General features: G+C 38.6%; 1 protein-coding gene across 1 annotated transcript in view; it reads right to left on the minus strand.

Annotated features, from left to right (window-relative positions):
* Positions 1–6,480, minus strand: part of LOC128644619 (proton channel OTOP3-like) — a 37,328-nt gene extending 30,848 nt beyond the window's left edge. Inside the window, exons 1-3 of the mRNA XM_053697164.1 lie at positions 6,147–6,480; positions 2,671–2,810; positions 2,233–2,291 (exon numbers count right to left, since the gene is read on the minus strand). Coding sequence (XP_053553139.1) covers positions 2,233–2,291; positions 2,671–2,810; positions 6,147–6,480 — 533 coding nt within the window. The remainder of the gene's footprint in view (positions 1–2,232; positions 2,292–2,670; positions 2,811–6,146) is intronic.
* Between the last annotated feature and the right edge of the window lie 12,065 nt (positions 6,481–18,545).

Raw genomic sequence — 18,545 nt, forward strand, 5'->3', positions numbered from 1 at the left:
CGTGTTGTAGTAGATTGGATCTCATCTAATAATTATGTTTTGAACAACTATCTTGAGGCCAGTGTCTGCCATCCGTACTCCTTATCTGCATTATTACACTTAGCACCTAAGGAAATTCCCTTAGAAATTAAACGACTTAAAACAATTCTCAACCCACTTAAAGCTTGGCACAAAATAGTAACTCTTCTCTCAATTAACAACAGCGCTACTTGCCTATTGCCCATAATAGGTAACCCTAATTTTCAATCAGGAATATTTTCCAAAGTCTTTAGGAAATGGCATACGCAGGGGTTAACAAAGGTATTTCAAATAATTGACAAAGAGAAAATATATTAAAACATTTCAGGAATTAAAAAGAGATTTTGATCTATCCAACAAAGATTTCTTTGCGTATTTGCAATTAAGGCATTATGCACAAGATCTAGTCAAGAAAGCAGGCTGGGAATGGGGATTAGGCAAACTCGATGACTGGCTTGTTCTAACAAGAAATGGCCATATGTCAATTGCACCATGTTATCATCTTCTGGGTACAAATAAAGGTGAGCCGGTTTTGGAAAGGATTGCCTCCTACTGGAATACAGTAATTCCTCAGAGTAATATTGAGCCTAAAAACATTCAAATGTCAATTAAAAAAATTGCACAAATAACGCTCTCTGCAACTTGGAGGGAGGCACATGTTAAGCTCCTCCATGGGGCATATTTTACCCACGAGAGAGGCTTTAAATGTGCAAATGTAGGGTTTAACAAATGTCCTAAATGTTCGTATCAGGCAGCCGACTTAACGCACATGTTTTGGCACTGCCCAAGGATTGGAAATCTTTGGGCTAGGGTCGAATATTGCTTAAAAAAGGTCCTTAAGATAGATCATGTCTCTTTGACAATATATCAAATAATATTATGCCTGAAGGAAGAGCCTGGTAAGGAAGAGCCTGGTAAAAAAAGAAGTGGAAAAGTCATGCAATGCCAAGCATTACTGAAATAAAAAACTGCATGAAAAAGCAATATATTTTGGATCAGAAAAATGCAGATATAAATAATGAACAAGACATTAAAAGGTTCTTTGATAAATGGGCCGCTTTTTAAAATTTTTTCCCTGCTGCAGAAATAGATTACTTAATCTTTCCCTTCAGAAACACAGAAATTGTCTTACTAGGAAACTGGTAAAGTCTTTGGAGGAGGAGGGTGATGGCAGAGGAGAGGGGGGGAGAGAGGGAGGAAGAGGGAAGGGAAAGGGAAAATTTTCCCCTTTTTCTTTTTCTTTCCTTTTTTTTTTTTTTCTTCATAATTAGGTTTTTTTTTACCCTCTTTCTTCGCATGGGGGGGGGGGGAATAAGGGGGGGGGGGAGTTTTGAAAATTAAAATCCCAAGCATTGTTGGAAATTAAAATGTTCATGTTTTCACCAACATGATGAGAAATTTAAACTTAACTATATACATAATTGAATATAGTACTATATTGTCGAATCTATTGTATCTTTTATGTTATGCTTTCATTATGGTTGATTTTGTCTTGTTCAATGACTTGGATCATAAATAAAAGTAAAAAAAAAAAAAAAAATTACATGCCCTATTTGAATCATGAAAGTTTTTTTTTGGACTTGACTGTCCCTTTAATGAGATAGACAGGGATTTGCATGAGATATTCCTCTTGGAGTATCCCACCATGGGCATAGTGACTGCGAACAACCCCCCTCCCCCCCGTTTATCATCAGTCTATTCTCATCTTATATAATTGATTCATAAACAGATGAGTGATTGGGAAAAGGACTGGTGTGTCTGATGGACTTGAACCAATGGGTGAAGAAAACAAACACATGTAAAGCACAATGAAAGCTAGGTGGGAGTTATGTGGACACATCTATGTGATGGGCCTAGAAAAATAATTGATGGACAAATTGGTGTGGGGGATGTGAGGGAGAAAAAGAAATAACAGTCCATCCAAAATAAACTGCCACGTTTTTATCTTTGCCTCCTAAATCACCATTATACTGCTGTTTCTACGTCATTCATCCATCAATATCTTCCCACCCATTTTCTTTCTGCTTCTCACTCATCTTCTGGTACTTATCTTCTCACCAGACCACATCTCAATAATATAAGCAAATATTCCTGCTGCAGCAATTGTAATTGTTCAATTTATCCCCCCCATATATCAATTTTTTAACCACTGCCTAAATGCTCTCTCTCATTGTACTCTTTTCCTACCAGCCCTGATCCTCCTTCCCCTCTCACCTGGTTAGGTTGTGTTGCACTTGGATGCAGTCCTTGCAGGTGAACCATAGGAGACATGTCTGAGAGAAAGTCATAAAGTGAGTAACACTTTGTCAACACCCTATTTATTATCAGCTACTGCTATATGTCATTGTTTCTCAACTGTGGTCCTAAAGTTCCTCCAACAGGCTAGGTTTTCATTATAGCTGAACCAGTGCACAGGTGAAATAATCAACTGAAGTTAGTAACCATGGTGTTACTGATCAGCTGATTACTTCACCTGTGCACTGGTTCAGCTATAATGAAAACCTGGCCTGCTGGGGGTACTTGAGGACCGCGGTTGGGAAACACGGATCTATGTGATAGCTCTGTGTTATCATTTTGTCAACATTATTTGAGTGTTATTTGCATGTTAATTTATAACATATAGACATGTCACTTATTACTTAAGTAGGTTACCTGCACACAAATGAAAAGGAGTTCCACAGAGGCGAAAAGGATGTCAGTCGTTAGGTTATCACACTGTAGGAGCATCACACGATAGCTGATCTTAAACGCAATTAGAAGTAGACTGCATATGCCAAACAAAATCAGAGAGGCTGAAACACAGTGAGTGAAAGTGAGGGACACCAAAAGCAGAATGGGTTAGAGTCTGATTTCCAAAGAGTGGTTGAGAGTATGACTGAGATGAGTGAGACTCAGATAATGAGTAAGGCAGTATGAAACTTCCAGCATGACTAAGCTTTTAAAAATGAGGGAGTAATTCAGATGACTGAGGCAATATGGAATAATAAATATGAATGGGACTTAGATAATGAATGAGGCAATTTGAAAACAGGAGAATGGGAGACTTAGATAATAAGGCATCATGAAACCATGTGTATGAGTGAGGCTATGATAATAACTGAGACAAAATAAAACCATGAATGTCATGAGCACTGGGAGAATGAATGAGCCAGCATGAGACTGAGACTTGATTAATGAGTGAAACAGCTTGAAACAATGAGACTCAGAGAATAAGTGAGGTAGTATGAGAAGGTAGGTAGGTGAGGTAAGTGGCATGGAACCATGAGAGTGACTTAAATTTAGATGATGAGTGAGGCAGTATGAGAAGGTAGGTAGGTGGCATGGACCCATGAGTGTGACTTAAATTTAGATAATGAGTGAGGCAGTATGAGAAGGTAGGTAGGTGAGGTAGGTGGCATGGAACCATGAGTGTGACTAAAATTTAGATAATGAGTAAAGCAGTATGAGAAGGTAGGTAGGTGAGGTAGGTGGCATGGAACCATGAGTTTGACTTACATTTAGATAATGAGTGAGGCAGTATGAGAAGGTAGGTAGGTGAGGTAGGTGGCATGGAACCATGAGTGTGACTAAAATTTAGATAATGAGTAAAGCAGTATGAGAAGGTAGGTAGGTGAGGTAGGTGTCATGGAACCATGAGTTTGACTTACATTTAGATAATGAGTGAGGCAGTATGAGAAGGTAAGTAGGTGAGGTAGGTGGCATGGAACCATGGGTGTGACTTACATTTAGATAATGAGTGAGGCAGTATGAGAAGATAGGTAGGTGAGGTAGGTGGCATGGAACCATGAGTTTGACTTACATTTAGATAATGAATGAGGCAGTATGAGAAGGTAAGTAGGTGAGGTAGGTGGCATGGAACCATGGGTGTGACTTACATTTAGATAATGAGTGAGGCAGTATGAGAAGGTGAGGTAGGTGGCATGGAACCATGAGTGTGACTTACATTTAGATAATGAGTGAGGCAGTATGAGAAGGTAAGTAGGTGAGGTAGGTGGCATGGAACCATGAGTGTGACTTACATTTAGATAATGAGTGAGGCAGTATGAGAAGGTAGGTAGGCGAGGTAGGTGGCATGGAACCATGAGTGTGACTTACATTTAGATAATGAGTGAGGCAGTATGAGAAGGTAGGTAGGCGAGGTAGGTGGCATGGAACCATGAGTGTGACTTACATTTAGATAATGAGTGAGACAGTATGAAACCGTATGACTAAAATTCAGGTAATAGGTATGAGACAAAGGTAATGCGTATGTGAGAATAAAACCATGAGTCTAAATAAAATGTAAAGAATTAGTGAGGTACTAAGTATGAAAGAAAGAGTGTGACTGGGACTAGAACATATGAAAAGATAAGTATGGTTAGTTTAAGTGAAGCAGTTAGAAACCATAATACATGGAAATAAGTGAGCCACTAAGTATGACTGTGGCTTAGAGAACAAATGTCAGTATGAAATTATTAATATGAGTTAGGCTCAGATAACAAGTGAAGCAGTATGAAACCAAGAGTTGGACTTAAAGAATGAATAAGTATGAATGAGTGAAGCAGAATAAACCCTTGAGTGTGATAGGGATTTCTAGAATGAATGAAACAGCATAAACGATTAGCATTATTATTATTATTATTATGATCATACGATTCGTTTTGTTCTCTTGATATCCTTAGTTGAAGAGTATGTTTAGGAGCAGGAATGCACTGCTGGGAGCTAGCTGAGCACATCTGGTGAGCCACGGAGAAAAACATACATGTTCAGCTATAAATCACCAGCTAGCTCCCTTGCTGCATATGGGTATAATTAAGTATGCTCTTCAACAAAGTAGACCAAGAGAATAAAGCAAAATTGATATTAGAAGTAAATTGGAAAGTTGTTTAACGTTGCATGCTCTATCTGAATCATGAAAGTTTAATTATGACTTCACTTTATATCAGTCCCAGGTGTTCTACAGTTACCTTCTCTCTCTGTCGTGTAATTTAATTTTGTATCCCAGAGAACTTTATTACTTTCTAAGGAAGGCATCTCTCATCTCCCTGGGAATTCCAGGTTCCTCCCGTTTTCTTAAAACATTCAGTGAGTTCAGCCCCTGTGAAGTCTGCTCTATAATCTCTCTTCAAACTAGAGAATTGTTTTATGTTTCAATTTAAGTAAAAGTAATGCAAAGTGCAATGTAATTTGAAAATATTACACATAAATATGCAAAGTAAGAGACTAATTTGTTAAAGTTACACAGAAAACAATCCTAAATACACTGCTGTATACAAAATAAAATACAAAATAGAAAGTGCAAAAGTTTAAATGTAATAAAAGATAATCTGAACTGTTAATTGATATAAAATACAAAGCACAAAGTGTAAATTCAGCAGAACTGTTATGTTATGCAGTGCTATATTGCACTGGGCTTGTCTTTTCTTCACATACAGAAATTTACTTGGAGAAGTAAAGCAAATCTGCCTTTTGAAAATTTCACTAGGGATCTCGCAGTGCTGGAGGATCATTTTAGAATATCTCACCTGAGCGGCGAGGTTTTCAATATCAGTCCCTGAGAGGGAACGATTAGAGGGCTTTGTTTAATAATGGTGTTAAATGACAAAGCATATTTATGTGGAAATATGCTGAACATAGGAAAGTGTTATGGTAATGTCATTACAAATATGAAGAGAAAATATATAGGTGACAACAGGAATTCAGTGCACTGGATAGAAGTCATGACATGGGGGCCAATTTATCAATGTCCGCCAGACATCGCTGAATGCCGACAGCATACTCTGTCTGCATTTAACATTGCACAAGCAGTTCTGGTGAACTGCTTGTGCAATGCCACCCCCTGCAGATTCGCGGCCACTAGCAGGGGGTGTCAATCAACCCGATCGTACATGATAGGGCAAATTGTAGACCGCAGCCTCAGAGGAGGCGTATGAGTTAAGGAGCAGCGGTTTTAAGACCGCTGCTTCTTAACTCCTTTTTCTGGCGAGCTTGAAGGCTGGCGCAGAAACAGATGCATTGGGGCCGATTGACTATTTGATCAATTGGCCCCTAAATGTCTATTATAAAAGGGATAAAAAAATGGCTACAAATGATATAAGTATATGAACATTGTATATTCCCCAGCCCAGACAGATGTGTGAGGCTCTAACCTTTTACCCAGAGGGCCCCTGCATGTCTGTCTTGGATCGGTAGTGCGTGGGGTTTTCTCCGGGTGCACAGCAGGTGGTAGAAAGCCCAGCCAGTACTGAGAAGCATGAGGATGCACATGAAGATGTCTGAGACTTTAGAGCTCACGGAGCCCTCAGCCAGGATCACACTGCTGACCACAGCTGCTCCCAGGAACACGATGTTCATGGCCAGGAGCCCTGAGAAGAGTTGGCCTGACCCCTGAGCCAGCTGGTGTTGGATTATGGGGGATGGACAGTGTCGGTGAAGCCATGATCGCTCATAATGCACAAATTGGCTTGGTTCTGTAGTATCCATTCCTGGTAGAAAAATAGTGAAATGTGTTTTAGGTGTGACAGTGAGCATGTAGTATAAGGCAAGAATGATACTGTATCAGTTCAATACAGAGTAGTGAGCCTGTGATATTGAGAGTAATGTGTGTCTGTGACATGGGGCCCAATCATCTAAACCTCATGAGTTCATATGTGGTTTTTCATGCCGACTATCCCAAGGGTTGCACTGGTGGAATTATTGTAAAAAAGGGGCAGTCCCTGTGAGTGGCGAGATGTTTCCTATTGAAAGGAATGGCGCTCGCTGGGTAGAGCGAAGTTAGCAGTGAGCAGGGGGAGCACTTTAAAAATTAAATCCTGCAACCAATATGAATCACATTATGCTGCATTCTGCATATAGCATCTTTCAATAGCCTTGTCAAGGTATTTGAAATATTATTAGATGATGTACACAGGTATACTTATTATTATTTAATGGTGATGTGGCTGTGTACATCAAATAATTCATTTAATTTCTAAAAACTTCAAATGGCACTGTGTGAAATTTAGCCCCACTGCTTTTGATTACACAGAATGAATCATAAAAGTCACTTCAAAACATTCTTTACCCCATACAGTGAATAAAGACGAAATGTCTGGGATCTTGCTTTTAGGCTTAATGAGATTCGTAGGGAAAACCAGTTTGTAGCTAAAGAAATGGCTATTATCACCTATATTTAAATTATCCCCTGTGGAGTCTCCCATATGCAAAGCTCAGACAAATTGGCATTTGAAATCTCTGTGTAACATAAAGAGAATAATAAAATAGAAAAATATAAACTTTGCAAAAGAAATTATCTATATAATCCTCATAGAAGGGAATACTCAAATATATATTTAGATAAAAATCATAAAATGTCTTAGCCTCTTTAAGCATAGGAATGGATAATTAGGAATATGAAAAGCAATGACTAATAGTAATATTTTGGACAAATGCTACAAATAGATGTATACATATTTGACAATTTTTCCCTTTGTGTTACAGGAAAACAAGATGTCCTTAATCATTAAAACAGACATGTGGATATTTTCTATTGTAACATAAAGATTGATAACACTATTATTTTTATTTCAGATCTACATTTGGTATTGTCATGCATTCAGATATGCATTAGAAATATGAAATTAATTGCATTCCTATTGAGATACAATAAAATACCAGGATGCTGAATGCTATTTTAGATGGATTTTGAGATAATAGTTAGCAGTATAAATTTTTATTGATATAATTATTAAAATATGCTTATGTCTGATATTGAAGTGATCAGAGGAAATAGCACTATATGATCTTACGAATATTAAACACATAGGTTATTAATATCAAATTATAGTGTACATATTAAAAATATAAAATCTGTTAATCTTCTGTTAGCAGTATAAAATGAAACTGTTTGTCTGTCTGCTGCCCCCGATGGCCAAGATCCAGTATTGCAGCCAGAAGGCCTTTGGCAGTTAAAAATGAAATTTCCCAGGGCTAACCCGATAAGACATCCCAGGTATCCAATGAGAAGGGACAAGCTAGAAGGGCCAATCCGAGACAAGCTTCCGTTGTGCGTTTCCAATTTCACCAATGATGGTACTTAACAAAAAAGGGGTGGGGTGATATCAGATGATTTTACCCCAAGCATAGAGAGAGAAAAGGTAGAACTTTTGCTGCAAAAACTTGACTAACTTTTGCTAAACTTTGACTGGTGAACTGTTTGCTGAAACCCTGGATGGATAACTGCTGCAGTTATTATAAGCAAATAGCTACTTTTTATTCTCCACATGCAACATACTCTAATTTTTGTATTCTGAGGTGAAATTGGACCTGTGAGAAATATTGGAAATTAGATATTGATTTGTTTATTTTGGTAAAGTATAAAAGGTTGCTAATTACAGGTAAATGTCTAAAACAAAATATATGCATAGTCACTGCAGTTAAATTACAACTGATAGATTTAAAGAGCATATTTATATTTTAGAATTATATACATAGTGCTGAATAGTTTTAAGCCTGCCTTTTGTATGCTAAATATTTAAACAAACATCCATTGTTGCTGTAGGTAGCAGACTTAAAGGAACAATTTTTTTTAACATTGTATTTCATAGCCTGTGTATTTTAAAAACAAATCCTTAATGCTAAGTAATTTATCTTTGCAAATATAGATATATATCTTCAAATTTGTCTTAACTGTAGGTAACTAACGGCTAGATTTGGAGTTCGGCGGTAGATGGGTTGCTAACGCCACGCGTGTTTTATGTCTAACGCACGGCATTGTTTAACTCCGGTATTTAGAGTTCAAATAAGATCATCTAACGATGCTCTTAACGCGTGTATGTCACACGCGTAATCCTGCCCGCGTTAGACAGTCTCCCATAGAGATCAATGGGAAAGGCAAAAGATAGCTTTTTTCACCTAACACTCGATCTCGCGAGAATACGCACAGCTCGGTCATATGACGCATACCACATCATGCACAACAATAACACGCCCCAAATGTCACAACAACAATCAATCAACAAGCACACAAGCATTACACATTCACAAGCGGGGGAATTTGTAATAAAATTTATACGGGGAATACGCATATACTTTAAGATGCGGAAAATCGCAAAATAACAACAAGGATTAAAAAAGATATACATACACTAGAAAAAAATCGCATTCAATATCACTATATATTATGACAAACATACATATACAACACTTCACGAAGAACACACCATCGCAAATTCACATTTAAAAAGAATACTATTGGACAATGAAAGAGAAAACGACCACTATGACATCATCGCATTCTACACATTCCACAAATACCAACTCAAAATGAGCATGCGCAAATTCACACACTTAATACACATTGCAATAATATTAATTGCTAATAAAGCACACCTGAACACTATTTACAACGGAAATTGGGACATCATTAAACATTTACACAGGGTATATAAGCACCACACAAGCAGGGCTTCTTTGACTGTGTTGCTGTTGGGTCTTTGGAGATTGGAGGTTTAATATTAGAGAGTTTGAGAATTTTTGAGAGTGAGTTAGTGTTAGCGTGAGAGAGTGAGTGAGTTAGTGGGAGTTAGTGGGAGTGGGAGAGAGTCTGTTAGTGGGAGCGTGAGTGAGTTAGTGGGAGTTATTAGTGAGAGTTGTTAGTGGGAGCGTAAGTTACTGGTAGTTAGTGAGAGTTAGTGGGAGTATTTGTTAGTGAGAATTAGTAGTAGTGTGAGTTAGCGAGCGAGTGATTTTTCTGTACACTTAACACATTTACACGCAAACACATTCAATACATACATACACTTATCAATAACACTACATACACTCCATACCCCCTACCCCCTCATACTACACTCCATACCCCATTCCTTGTAGTCCCATTCCCTTTCATCCCATTTACTCTTATCCCATACCCCATACCCATCCCATACCCATCCCCTAGTTACATTTAGTTTACATATCCTCCTTTTAGTCTTCTTCTTCTTTTGGTTTATTTAAATACTCCTTACCCTCTTTGTTTTTTTACATCCCTCTCACACTTTAAGCACCTTTTTTGTCTTTTTACTTCTTTATTTTGACCCCCTTTCATTTCATCACACTCACTTTTTGTTTGATTATTTGGGGTTTAGTTTAGGGAACAGATGGAGGCCAGGCAGGGGACAGGTAGAGGGGGGAGGAGAGGGAGGGGGAGAGGAACAGGGCAGGAAGGGGAGCAGGAAGGGGGGCAGGAAGCGGGGGTGGAAGCGGTGGGTGGACCCAGCCACTTGGTTCAAGATGACCAAGTGGCTGGGCCCAGTGGCGGTCAGAGTAGGGCTTCACAGTCCGGGAAACAGAGGGCATCATCACAGGGGAAGGCCAAGGCGACTAGGGAGGCGAGGTTTACGATGGAGGAGAAGGAGGCCCTCGTAGAGGCCTATATGGCCAGGCATAGGAGGCTGCAGCACCAAAAGACAACCCCGACTGACAAGAGGAGGCTCTGGAATGAGATCAGGAATGCAGTCAATGCAGTGGGTGGCCGGAACCGAGATATGGATTCGATCAAACATCGCTACCGGGACTGTAAACTGGAACTCAAAAAAAAGTTAGGTCTGGAGGCACGACATGCCGCAGGAACCGGTGGCGGACCTGCCCTTGAAATCGAGTACTGCCGATGGGAGGAAATGTTGCGGCCCAGCATCTACGAGGTGGAAGTAGTCGGTATCGGAGGAATTGATACCGGGAACCTGCCACTCTCATCTGACGGTAAGCTCATTGAACAATAATTTCACATACGAATGTATTTCAAGGGACACTATACGCAAACATTTACTTTCATGATTGAGGTAGCGAATACAATTTGACAAAACATTCAAATGTACTTAAATTACCTAATTTGAATCCTTCTTGAGGTATATTTTAAGGAAGAAATAGCCATGCACACGGTGAAATAATCACAGGAGGCAGCTATATTCAGCTAACAATCAGCATCTTATAAGCATATTTAGATATGCTTTTCAGCAAAGAATATCCAGAGAATTAAGCTAATTACATAAGAAAAGTACATTCGAAAGTTGATAAAAAATGTATGCTTCTAAATCATGAAAGATAAAACATTGTGTTTCATGTGTTAAGGATCCGATTAATGCTATAACGTTGTTTACACGCATTCAATTACTTTGCGGTTACATCAGTATCTAGGCTATAGGTTAGGTGTACATTTAAACAGACTGAAAACAAACGCTAAAACATTCACATTGACCAGATATCACAAACACGGTTTATGAAAAAGCTGAAATCGTATTGATTGTTTGTTAGATTTCTAAGTGGATTAATGATTCTGCATTTGTTATTGTATCGTAAGCTAAGTCATTTAAAGCTTGATTTGCAAATATGCTTATATATACATTTTTTTTTTTTTTTTTTTTAATATACAGAGTCTGGGGAGGAGGCAGCACAGGAAACACAGCCTCATGCATCTCCCCGTGATGAGAGTGGTGGGGAGGAATTTCCACTTTGGAGGGAAGAGGCCCCCCGTGACGAAGAGCGCACGGGAGATGATGAAGAGGCCCCGGAAGCACAGGAGGATCCCGCGGAACCCGAGGCCCCTCAAGGACCCGCACCCCGCCGTGCACGGGCACCCCGCCGTGCACGGGTACAACAACAAGCACAACAAGAGGAAATAGCGGAGGTGCGGGTTCTACTGGACTACATAGACCAGATGCGTACCTCCCGGATAGAAAATATCGAAGAACGCAATAGAATACTTGATGGCCAAAATCAAATTATTCAAGGACAAAATCAAATCATCACCAAACTGAATCGAATCGAAGAAGGACAAACCAGAATATTTCAGCTTCACCAAGAAATGTTTTCCGGGAGGCGCATGCTGGTCTACCTCCTGGTCCGCCTCTTGCTGCTGGGCCTCTTGTTGCTGGGCCTCTTGCTGCTGGGCCATCTCCTCCTGCCGGCCCATCTCCTCCTGCCGGGCCATCTCCTCCTGCCGGGCCATCTACTCCTGCCGGGCCATCTACTCCTCCTCAGCCATCTTCTCCTCCTCAGCCATCTTCTCCTCCTCAGCCATCTTCTCCTCCTCATCCATCTTCTCCTCCTCACCTTGGTCGTCCCAGTACTCTTCCTTCCACTCTTCCCACAACAGCTCCAAGGAGAACTCTTCGGAGTCGGCAGTTGCCTCTCCCAGAGCCTCAGCCCCGTGGGAAGAGGGGAAGGAAGAGGAAGTAAGTATTTTTTTTCATCTTTACTGTTTTTTTTTAATTTAATGTGTAATGGATAGGTATGTGATGATGTGGTTTTCATACACTTGTGGACCACACTCTGTATATAATCGACTTCTATGGGACCGGGTCCACGGAGGGAGATTGTTTGCAGAGTGTGGGTTATAAGTGTGTGAAAACCACATCATCACATACCTATCCTTGTTCATGATATTGATTGGTTTCTGTGATGTGATGTCCAAACTGTTTCCCGAATCGCAAACAAAATTACCATTACAATTATCCATGATGGCATATTACTGTTTGAATGCCAATAACACAGCTTAAAGGGACAGTCAGAAAATTATTGATTACAAAGAAAACACTGTATTACGCATTATCAAGTTGGAAACAACAAAACATGGAGAAATACGTGTGACTTATGTGCTTACCCTTGTATCTATGACTATGAAAAATGACCACTTATTTGTTGTTCAGACATAACAACATTTTAGATATCAATGATCAATACATGGTCAATAATATGCTGTATGAGCACAAGGTTTTACATATACAAATGCTATCCAAATGCCCTCTAGTGCTCAAATTTTTTAATGATTACAAGCACTCTTCAAGATCGAAGAAATGAGCACACCAACCTCATAGGTTTAGCTAGCAAATTTAAATAAACCCAGACAAATTATCAATTGTTGAGAAACATTTGATATCATTGATATTACATAATTGACTTTTAGAATAATGAAAAACATTATTTGTTTTCGAAACTGTCCCTTTAACAACATTACATATGCTAACACATATTTGAAGCTTGTTGGTATATCTACATGTACTTTGTGAAAAAATAAATATTGAAATCACATTTATATTGACGTGTTAAATAAAGTCTATTTTCTTAAAGAGACATTATTGTGTTAATATTTTATTGTAAAGACATTTGTTTGAACAATGAATATGGTTTAAAGTCCTTTTAGGAGTGTGGTGGGGGGGGTGAAAATATGCTAACAATAATATATTTGAAGATTAAACAATGTGGATCTCATACATGATACAAAAAACAACATTTGCATTCAAGGGACAGTATACTATATTTTTAACAGAACTGTATGTAATAGACACTACTACAAACAACAAGATTAACATATACTGATATCAATATTACAAAGCTTCAAACACTTTAAAATAAAATAGGGTTAGCTATATTGAAAATGTAGATGAACCCCCATTACAACCGTAAAACAAGACAATACCCCATCATTAACATATGAAAAGACCCTTTACACAAACAGGAGAAAGCTGGAGATGGTACTCACATGAAACTCAGAGGCTTTGCGAGGAGTCAGAAAATTACTTACATTTTCGTAGAACAGAAGAAAAAATAAACGTATTGGTTAAACAATGGACTATCTAACTAGAGACAAAATCAAAGCTTTTGATTTATAATGTGAGTGTCTAATGAACCTTTAATAAAATATACAACGAAATTACATTTAGAAGAAGTCGGCATCATATATTTAGCATATGATAAATATAAATGCATATTGATTACTTTATTCAAACACAATAGCGCATATTTATTAATTAGATATCTTTAACATTAAACACAACAGTCATTTTTCAGAAAAAGGAACATTGTTGACAAACATATTAAACATGGACTATAGAGAATTGCACTTGCCTCGAAATATCATATGCATGAAAACATTTTGCTTTCGTTCGTTTATTCAACCAGACATCCAGCAAAAGAGAATGTGGTGGTCTTTATCAGCTACGGGTCAACAATGTAACATGATGCAAATAATACATATTCGCAAGGTTTTTAAAATTGGCTGCAGTCACAAACGTTTTTAACGTGCACAAATATTGCGGGACTACGTAATCCAATCAGACGTTTTTTTACCTTTGCATGTGACGTCTTAACATGGCTCTTCCTTGATCACGTAAGAACGCCATCCAATGAAAGGCACATTATTGATCACGTAAGAACGCCCCAAAAAAAAGGCGCATCCTTGATCGCGTCAAAACGCAATTCAATAAAAGGCACATTCTTGATCACGTAAGAACGTCAGTCAATACAAGGAATCATTGGACAGCCTGGCAGGTGACGTCTTAAGCAACATGGCGCATCCGACATCGCTGAATAACCGCAGACAATACAAGGACTCAGTGACATCTTGGCATATCACTAAGAAACGTATTTATATTTTAGGAACTAGTATGTGTCTAGATTGCTATCTAGGAATGTCACCAAATCATGAATCATCTTTTCGGACTTGACTGTCCCTTGAACTATAGCTATGGTGTATATCTTTAACATTTAAAAGATACACATGAGAAATACATATGCCATTGATGTTTTAAGATATCTTTGGATTGTTGTGGAATAACAATAGTTATACATGGATTGATTAAACGTGTCATTTATTCAAGTTTAATTATTGTCAGCCTACCTATAACCATATATGGGAGGATAAGTATTTTGTTAACATATTTGTTAACAAATATTCATCATCTAAATTATTTGCATTACACACAGAGATTTATTTGGTTACACTTTTACAATAATATAGAATTGAAAATGAAATACATGTGCTGTCAACATTACAATAAGATTGTTTATTAATAAGATTATATGTCCTTGTTCATGTAAAAAGGACAAAAACGCTTTAGAAATGGAAATACATTCATTAACAATTGTGCTCACCATCACTTAAAGGGACATTATTTTGTTTTTAAAAAGAGCATACACATAGACAATACTATTTCAATAAAATGAACACTTTACAGGGATTAAATCATTGTATCAATACTCAGATCATTTGGTAAAGGTGCATCAATTCATGCAGAGTTTCTAAATACACACATGGATCTGAACATTGAAATATACATATATACACAAATAACAATCTATATATACATATATAAAACAATTACTATGCTAATCATAATCAGGCAATGATAAAGCTAAGAGAAAAATATATAAAGACAAATAATAAGATTACATTGGAGATGTTAATCTTAAAGTCATTTACTATTGTCTTACATATATGATTTTATTATTACAAATATATTTGGTAGGTCCCTTTAAGGATCAACAACATAAACTAGAGCTTTCAAAAAATAACATGAAGAATCAGGACAAAGATACGTGCAATAAAATGTATTTTATTAGTATGTAAGAAAACATACACAACGTTTATAAATAATCTTGTAAAAATAAGGAATATATGAGCCATATGACAAGGTAACACAGTGCATCACAGTCCATGAAGAGAGTTGCCAAGGGCCAGCATAGCCCCATTGGTGACATATGACAAGGTAACACAGTGCATCACAGTCCATGAAGAGAGTTGCTAAGGGCCAGCATAGCCCCATTGGAGACATATGACAAGGTAACACAGTGCATCACAGTCCATGAAGAGAGTTGCCAAGGGCCAGCATAGCCCCATTGGAGACATATGACAAGGTAACACAGTGCATCACAGTCCATGAAGAGAGTTGCCAAGGGCCAGCATAGCCCCATTGGAGACATATGACAAGGTAACACAGTGCATCACAGTCCATGAAGAGAGTTGCCAAGGGCCAGCATAGCCCCATTGGAGACATATGACAAGGTAACACAGTGCATCACAGTCCATGAAGAGAGTTGCCAAGGGCCAGCATAGCCCCATTGGAGACATATGACAAGGTAACACAGTGCATCACAGTCCATGAAGAGAGTTGCCAAGGGCCAGCATAGCCCCATTGGAGACATATGACAAGGTAACACAGTGCATCACAGTCCATGAAGAGAGTTGCCAAGGGCCAGCATAGCCCCATTGGAGACATATGACAAGGTAACACAGTGCATCACAGTCCATGAAGAGAGTTGCCAAGGGCCAGCATAGCCCCATTGGAGACATATGACAAGGTAACACAGTGCATCACAGTCCATGAAGAGAGTTGCCAAGGGCCACCATAGCCCCATTGGAGACATATGACAAGGTAACACAGTGCATCACAGTCCATGAAGAGAGTTGCCAAGGGCCAGCATAGCCCCATTGGAGACATATGACAAGGTAACACAGTGCATCACAGTCCATGAAGAGAGTTGCCAAGGGCCACCATAGCCCCATTGGAGACATATGACAAGGTAAAAGAGTGCAACAGGCACAACAATAAACTTTTAAAAAGGCCAAATGGCAACAATAAAAAAACAAAATCAACATGTGGACGGAGGATTCTTATCTGCCACCATGGAGCATCTCCAGATCCTCCACTTACTGGTCATCCTCTTCATCGTCCTGTGCATGTCCAGCTCCAGATTCAGGCCTTGAACTTAATCTCATAATTGCACGCAGAGTCAAGTCCTGAACCCGGAGCTGGGCCTGCATGGTGTCGTTCATCCCTCTCAGGACAGCTGCGTTCCTCAACACGGCCTGCTCTACTCTTGCTATACTTTCTAGCATGAGCCATGCTGAGTCACAGCCTAAAATAAAGAATACATTAAATATTAAGGATAATTACACAACAGACGAAAATTTTTTACAACATACATTGTCATCATAAAGACAAATAATTCTTCACATCAATTAGTTTACATTTATTCTTTACACATGAATTAGGTTATTCAGACAGACAGAAATCATTAAAGGGACATTTTACTCAAACATGTTGTCCCCTTTAATTGGTTTTAGATGATCCACTTATACAGCTTGAGTGTATCAAATCTTGTTAAAGGATTTACATTGTACTTACATTAGCAATTTAAAAATTTCAATTATACTGTGGTAGGCACACCTATCCTTAAACATTTTGGCATTGAGGACAAGCTGTGTAAACATAGCAACCTGAAGAAATTGCATTCCCACTGGGTTAGACAAGAGATAATGTATCAACATTTGTACATTAATTGTTGGATCCAAGTAGTGGTGATTGGTATATGTAGTGATATCCAATTAAAGGGACACTGAACCTAAATATTTAATGGACTGATTCAGATAGAGCATGACATTACAAATCTTTAAAACTTACACATATTCATTAAATGTTTGAATTCTCTAGCTAGATTTGGAATGCAAGAATGTTGCTTTTTAGGGAATCCAATATTTGTTTATCAACTTTGTTTGTCCCTGCTGGTTGATGGATACATTCATCCAACAATAAAGAAATGATGGCCAGAATTTTTTTATTGTTTAAACTAATTATAGGAATTTCTTTGTTTCAATAAAGATATCAAGAGAATGAAGAATAATTCATAAGAGTAGTAAATTATAAATTTGATTAACATTGCATGCTGGATTGGAATCACAATTGAAAAAATTTAACTTCACTGTACCTTTAAGTATCTTATAACGTGTATTTTGAATGATACTTACAGCTGGGAAGGACAATCCGACACCCAGGACAATGAAGGTTGAGACAGGGGGGAGGGATGGGATTGGCTTGGGGAGGGATGGGAGTGGCTTGGGGAGGGATGGTAATGGCTTGGGGAGGGGTGAGCTGCCGCTCTGGGGTAGGCCGTACAGCTGGGGAGTGGGGAGTTTGGGTCTGGGCAGCTGTACGGGCCATAATACGGGGAGAACGGCGAAGGGGGGTGTAGGTGCGTTTTTTGGGAGGGACAGGAAATGAACAATGGGAAGGGCCGGCAGTGGTCTGGGCATGGGCAGGAGTCTGGTCATGGGCAGGGGTCTGGGTCTGTGCAGGGGTCTGGGCATGGTCACGAGTCTGGTCATGGGCAGGGGTCTGGGTCTGTGCAGGGGTCTGGCCATGGTCAGGGGTCTGTGCATGGGGAGGGGTCTGTGACTGGGCAGGGGCGGAAACCAGATGACCAGAAGTGGTGGATCCATCTGAAAATTTAAAGAAAATATATTAACATCTCATACATCCTGACATCAAATCAACGCATTTCAAATTGATTATGTTTTCAATATACTTCGAAGTGTGTTTGAATTTGTAAACAATTCTGAAATGAGGATATGGTATGTATATAGGCACTCGGATGAATATCAATGACTGTCTGTACAATTATAACATTATTATTGTGTTTTGGCCTGGAATATGCATGTGACATAATGATGTCATGAATTTTACATATTTTCTATTCAAAATTTTTCATGCTGCCTGATATAGAAAGGGGGCAGTAGTGTATTTGAACAGACAAATAATATTCCTTTTTAAAGTGCAAAAGCTGTAGACTTTGAATGTCTTCAATTAAATTATTTCAAATAAACAAACATATTGGAAACATGATAGATATATTTCACATACCATTAGACTCCAAGGCAGCCTCTTCCTCCTCCGTCACATATGTTAAATCAATCTCTGTAAAACATAACATGTTGTGTACACGTTAACAACACATATTATAACATATGTTACTGT

The sequence above is a fragment of the Bombina bombina genome, unplaced genomic scaffold, assembly GCF_027579735.1.
Source record: "Bombina bombina isolate aBomBom1 unplaced genomic scaffold, aBomBom1.pri scaffold_482, whole genome shotgun sequence".
Lineage (NCBI taxonomy): Eukaryota > Metazoa > Chordata > Amphibia > Anura > Bombinatoridae > Bombina > Bombina bombina.